The 6,132-nt window shown below is 38.0% G+C and overlaps 1 protein-coding gene across 1 annotated transcript; it reads left to right on the forward strand.

Annotated features, from left to right (window-relative positions):
* The first annotated feature begins 2,396 nt into the window (after positions 1 to 2,396).
* Positions 2,397 to 5,681, forward strand: LOC137250139 (protein transport protein Sec24D-like). The gene is made up of 6 exons (XM_067782473.1): positions 2,397 to 2,617; positions 2,678 to 4,333; positions 4,398 to 4,620; positions 4,681 to 4,912; positions 4,969 to 5,271; positions 5,325 to 5,681. Exons 1-2 carry the CDS (start codon positions 2,472 to 2,474, stop codon positions 2,784 to 2,786), a joined length of 255 nt encoding a protein of 84 aa, XP_067638574.1. The 5' UTR covers positions 2,397 to 2,471; the 3' UTR covers positions 2,787 to 4,333; positions 4,398 to 4,620; positions 4,681 to 4,912; positions 4,969 to 5,271; positions 5,325 to 5,681.
* The last annotated feature ends 451 nt before the right edge of the window (positions 5,682 to 6,132 follow it).

Genomic DNA, 6,132 nt, shown 5'->3' on the forward strand with positions numbered 1-6,132 from the left:
TATTCATATGGCTTCTCCAGGTAAAGTAGATCTGCAGGTAAAATTCACGTTATATGGCGGTTATATAAATGGTAAAACCGCAGTAAAATTGATTGTCAAATGACTTGAAAATGTAGAGTGAAATGACGGAAAAATGACCGCCATTTGACGAGCATTGTGACGTGTGTGAGCAGTACAGTACTATGCTCACATCCTATAGGTGGGAGCGGAATGCACGATCACATTAATAGGAACGAAACGGAAAATTTGGTCACAAAACCTAATCCGCCCATGCAAAAATGACAATGAATATAACCGCTGCAGAAAGTCACAATGACCGTAAAATGACTAGTAAAATGACGTGGAGCGTTTTTGCAGGGTATATTTATCCTCTTTGGTTTCGTTACGTAACAGTCAGCTGTTATCGTTTTGTATATCGTATTGCAATTCATAATACGAACACACGAACGTTTTGGAGACGATATCGTCAAACAGAATGAGGCTATTAGCATTGTGAATCAAACTAATGTTATCATCCGGTGGCAAAGATCCTGAGCCAGATAAATAATTTTGCATCTAAATGCAACCACAACGATTTGACCCAGATAAATCCAGATAGAAGTTCAATTTGTGAGCCAGATAATTTGTTAATTACTTCTTTTTAGGTTGGCAACGCTGCCTTTAATAAACCTACTTTTCAAAAAATAGATGTCGCTGCTTAGCCTTTCGCCGTATGAGTTAAATGAAAAACAGCGGCGACATCTGCCTATCACATTTCACTTGTGCGAAAATTTCACGCCATCTGCTTCCCAAGTCTCTCAATGATCCAAAGCATTCCTGTGAGAATTGAGCGTGAGCCGGAGCTGTAAACCTCACTGGATGACGGCATAAGTGTGATATCTTATCTGTCAACTGCCCGACAGGATCATTGTGAATGATGACTAGGTGTGTTACCCTGCAAAAATTGTGTGACCAAAAACGCACACAGCCACACGAATTATTGACAGAGGTGACGATTTGGAATGAAAAATTCTCCAAACGAAATAGCATGTTGACAAATTTAGCTTTGCCACAATGTATCGTGCTCTCTCGCACCTACTATATTCATAGGTATTGTGAAATATATAATTTTTGTGTGGAAAAAAATTTTCTCCGAGTCCGCCATTTTCCGCGAATTGAGCTGCAGGCCTGTGCTAATTTTGGAGCATTAAATTAAATTAAAACAACAAGCAACAACAACAACTTTATAGCTGATCAATATGGTGAAACAGCTAAGCCGCCGCCTCAAGTCAATGCGCAAATTTCCATGGATTCGCCATCGCCTCCAGCAAGGACACCGCCAGGGAAAGCTGTACCTGGTGGTCCCAATCAGATGACTATAAATAGGGCAAATATACCTGGCTTGCCTCATACTTTGTGTTTAATAAATTTTGTTATTTTTCTAGACTGGTCAACCACCAGTTTCAGCTACACCACCAGCATCAAGTGCAGGCGGTGTTGCAGCTCCATACCAGCACACAGGTGAATAGCAAATGCCTGCGCAATCGTGTCCAATGCCACGGCCATTGTAAATTTTACTAAGTAGCGCAACTAACAGCTGATTGGTGAAATTTCGCACATTCCAACGCACAGTTCTCGACTCAGTTCCAAAAAAAAACTTTAGATTATTTAATTGAAATTTTAAAGTGAGATAATCCTTACAAATTTATGTATACAAAATATATATGGCGTTTTTGTTGTTATTAAACCAATAATTTTATTTATATTAATGCTTTTATCATTTTTTTTTAACTTTGAAAAATCTCCGAACACCATTCCTTCATTATATGACATTCGACTGCCTAGTCCACTGCCTTCCACTCTATTCGCAACATAACCTCTACTTAAGCTGCCAAATTATATATTAAACAATGGCCACGACAGTCTGGTCTAATGCAGTCACAATCCGGTCAAATGCCAGCTCAACACCATATGCACCAGCCATTTGGTGGCCATGAGAAACATGGTCCTCCAGGTATGCCGCCCGCATCAACTGAACTAGGTGGGGCAATGACACCACATCTAGTTATACCAAGGTATATACCACAACAGCAACCGGGTTATGCAATGCCACGATAGCAGCAGCAACAACCTCCCCAGGCTGGCTATCTGCCAATGCCACAAAATCCGGGCCATCCACCACAACCTCAACATCCAGGTTATCCTCTACAACAACCAGGTGCACCACGTGGTTACATGGGTCAAATGATGCCACCAACACAACCTGGACAGACGCCAATGCTCAGTCAACCACCCAAGCCGGGTCAACCCCCAATACCCGGACACGTCCGGACGTCCTGATTATAATGTATGCTAATACAACTAATAATTTACAAATTTGCTGATGATTATTTTTGTGTTATTTTCTTTAGCAACCACCTGCAACTGTTACTGGTAAATATCAACAGCCGCAACAGTATGATCAAGCCCAGCGCCGTTTAGATCCCGATCAGATGCCAAATCCGATAAGCGTTATCATTGAAAATCAAAATAGCGCTGGTGGTGCTTTTATTACTAATGAACAGGGTTTATTACCACCATTGGTGACCACAAAATATGTGGTAGAAGATCAGGGTAACTCCTCGCCACGTTACATTAGGTATCGATAATCGAAATTAATGTTTTGTTTGGCAATTACATTGATCTTTCTTCTTTGCAGGTCGTCTTTGTATTGCATACCTGCAACAGCTGATTTATTAAAAACAACAGCTTTGTCCATTACACTTACCGTCTCACCAATAGCACGCACCGTTGAGGGTGAATTTTAAGTTGCAAATTCATGTACATATATAATAAGGTATGACGTGATCCTATTGCTGTCGGAATGAGACTTGAAACCAATCAATACTCCTGCTAGGAGTTGCAGAATTATTGCTTGAATTGAATATGCTTGATCTGAAAAAGGAGTAAACCTAATCTGAATTTCTACTAAGCTTTAAGTTGTAGATTATTCAAATAATTGGAGTTTTTTCTAAAGCTTAAAATTATTTTCTGTTCGCTTGGAAAAGATTTCAATTGGAAAACGAAAACCAGTTTATTATTAAAATACTTACTTTTCTTTATATTTCAATTTCTACTAAGCTTTAAGTTGTAGATTATTCAAATAATTGGAGTTTTTTCTAAAGCTTAAAATTATTTTCTGTTCGCTTGGAAAAGATTTCAATTGGAAAACGAAAACCAGTTTATTATTAAAATACTTACTTTTCTTTATATGAACTGTATTAATTTAAGTTACAATTTCATGTACATATATAATAAAGTATGTCGTGGTACGATTGCTATTGGAATTAGATTTGAAACCAATCAATACTTCTGCTAAGGGTTGCAGAATTATTGCTGGAATGATTAGATTTAGAACAATAATAAGTCTGACTCAATTACTAGTCGTACATTTTTAAGTTCACCAATTACGACAGCAATCTGATTCCACGACACCTTTGAATATTCTTGATCTGAAAAAAAACTAAACCTAATCTGAATTTGTACTAAGCTTTAAGTTGTAGATTGTTCAAATAATTGGAGTTTTTTCTAAAGCTTGGTACGCAGACCACAAGTAATTGCTCAAGAAAAATTTTGCCTTTTTTCTTGCGTGAAAAATAGTAGTATGGAAGTAATTTTGACGTTTAAAAATCTACGGTGAATAGTGAAACAAGCAAGAAGAAGAGCACATAAACAAAAGAAATATAAAGAATGTCACTTCCTTATTAGGGAAAGTATTCGCAAACATATATTTTTGATAATTTTCTGTCTAATAAATGTTGTTATTTTTCTAGAGTGGTCCTCAAATTGGTCAGCTACACCACCAACATCAATTGCCGGCAGTGTTAAATCTCCATACCAGCAAACAGATGAACAGCAAATGCCACCGCAACTGGGTCAAATGCCACGTCAGCCTGGTCTAATGCAGTCAAAATCCGGTCAAATGCCACCTCAACACCCTATGCGCCAGTCATTTGGTGGCCATGAGCAACAAGGTCCTCTAGGTATGCCGCCCGCATCTACTGGCCCAGGTGGGGCAATGACACCACATCCAGTTATGCCAAGGTATATACCACAACAGCAACCGGTTTATGCAATGCCACGATAACAGCAGCAACAACCTCCCCAGGATGGCTATCTGCCAATGCCACAAAATCCGGGCTATCCACCACAACACAAAATCCAGGTTATCCTCTACAACAACCAGGTGCACCACGTGGTTACATGGGTCAAATGATGCCATCAACACAACCTGGACAGACGCCAATGCTCAGTCAACCACCCAAGCCGGGTCAACCCCCAATACCCGGACATGTCCGGACGTTCTGGTTATAATGTATGCTAATACAACTAATAATTTACAAATTTGCTGATGATTATTTTTGTGTTATTTTCTTTAGCAACCACCTGCAACTGTTACTGGTAAATATCAACAGCCGCAACAGTATGATCAAGCCCAGCGCCGTTTAGATCCCGATCAGATGCCAAATCCGATAAGCGTTATCATTGAAAATCAAAATAGCGCTGGTGGTGCTTTTATTACTAATGAACAGGGTTTATTACCACCATTGGTGACCACAAATATGTGGTAGAAAATGGTAACTCCTCGCCACGTTACGTTAGGTATCGATAATCGAAATTAATGTTTTGTTTGGCAATTACATTGATCTTTCTTCTTTGCAGGTCGTCTTTGTATTGCATACCTGCAACAGCTGGTTTATTAAAAACAACAGCTTTGTCCATTACACTTACCGTCTCACCAATGGCACGCACGGTTGAGGGTGAATATGAGCCACCCATTATAAATTTTGGTGAATTGGGTGCAATTAGATGTAATCTTTGCAAGGCTCATATATACAATTTGTAGATGCTGGTCGTCGTTTCCAAAGTCTTGTGTGTAAAGTAACAACAGATGGTAAAAAAATCTGTAAATTTTGCTTGTGTTCATTGATCCATATTTTTTCTCAACAGTGCCAACTGAATATTTCCAACATTTGGGCCAAACCGGACAGCGTGTAGATAAATATGTAAAAAATGTTTGGGTACCGATAGCTCTCAAGGTAAACCTCAACTCATATCCAACATCAATGCCTCGCAATCAATTGTGGACGCTATAAGCACTACATTGGGTCCACGCAGTATGGACAAGCATATTGTTGATTCCAGTGGTAAGGCCACAATTTCAAATGATGGGGCAAGCAGTATGAAACTATTGCATATTGTGCATCCAGCCGTAAAACTTTAGTCGACATCGCCAAATCTCAAGATGCTGAGGTAAGTTTTTTGTTATATTAGAATGTGTACAATAAAAATGTTTCTCTTATCAGGTCAGTGATGGCACCACTTCAGTAGTACTTTAAGCAGGTGAAATCTTAAAACAAGTTAAGCCATATGTTGAGGAAGGTGTGCATGCACATATCATCATTAAAGCTATACGTATAGCATTACAATTATGCATGACCAAAATATGATATGGCTGTACATGTAGAGGCGCCAATCAAAGGAATAACAACGTGCTTTATTGGAAAAAGACGCTGCCACAGCAATGTAATCCAAACTTATTCATCAACAAAAAGATTTATTTTCTAAAATGGGTTTGGACGCTGTACTTTCCTTTAATGGACCCAAAGTCATACAAAAAATATAAAATCGCAAAATTAAATATAGAATTGGAATTGAAGGATTTTATTCAGTCTATAAATTTCACTTTCAGACAATGTATGTATATACAAAGAAACATTAAAAACTAAAAATAAATATACATACAAACAGTGGCTCCGAAATCTATAATAGAAGCCACCTAAACAAAATTTGCAAAAGTTACAGAGAGTTAATCAAACTTTGAAAAACGGACATCAAAGTTTGCACCTTTTTTGGCAGAGTGTCTAGCAAATTTTTGAGTACGCAGTTTTGTAGCCCAATCAATTTCAAAATAATAATGTAAATGCTAGAACGACTAAAAAGTTTATCTGAATTTTCAGAACTTTTTTGTAGATGCTGTTCAACATTTTCTTCCATACAAAAGAAAATTTTTCTCATGCGTTGTATGGAAGAAATTTCTCAACAGCCTCTACAAAAAAATTCTGAAAATTCAGATAAACTTTTTAGTCGTTCTAGCATTTACACCATTATTCT

The sequence above is a fragment of the Eurosta solidaginis genome, chromosome 4 (assembly GCF_040869045.1).
Source record: "Eurosta solidaginis isolate ZX-2024a chromosome 4, ASM4086904v1, whole genome shotgun sequence".
Taxonomy (NCBI): Eukaryota; Metazoa; Arthropoda; class Insecta; order Diptera; family Tephritidae; genus Eurosta; species Eurosta solidaginis.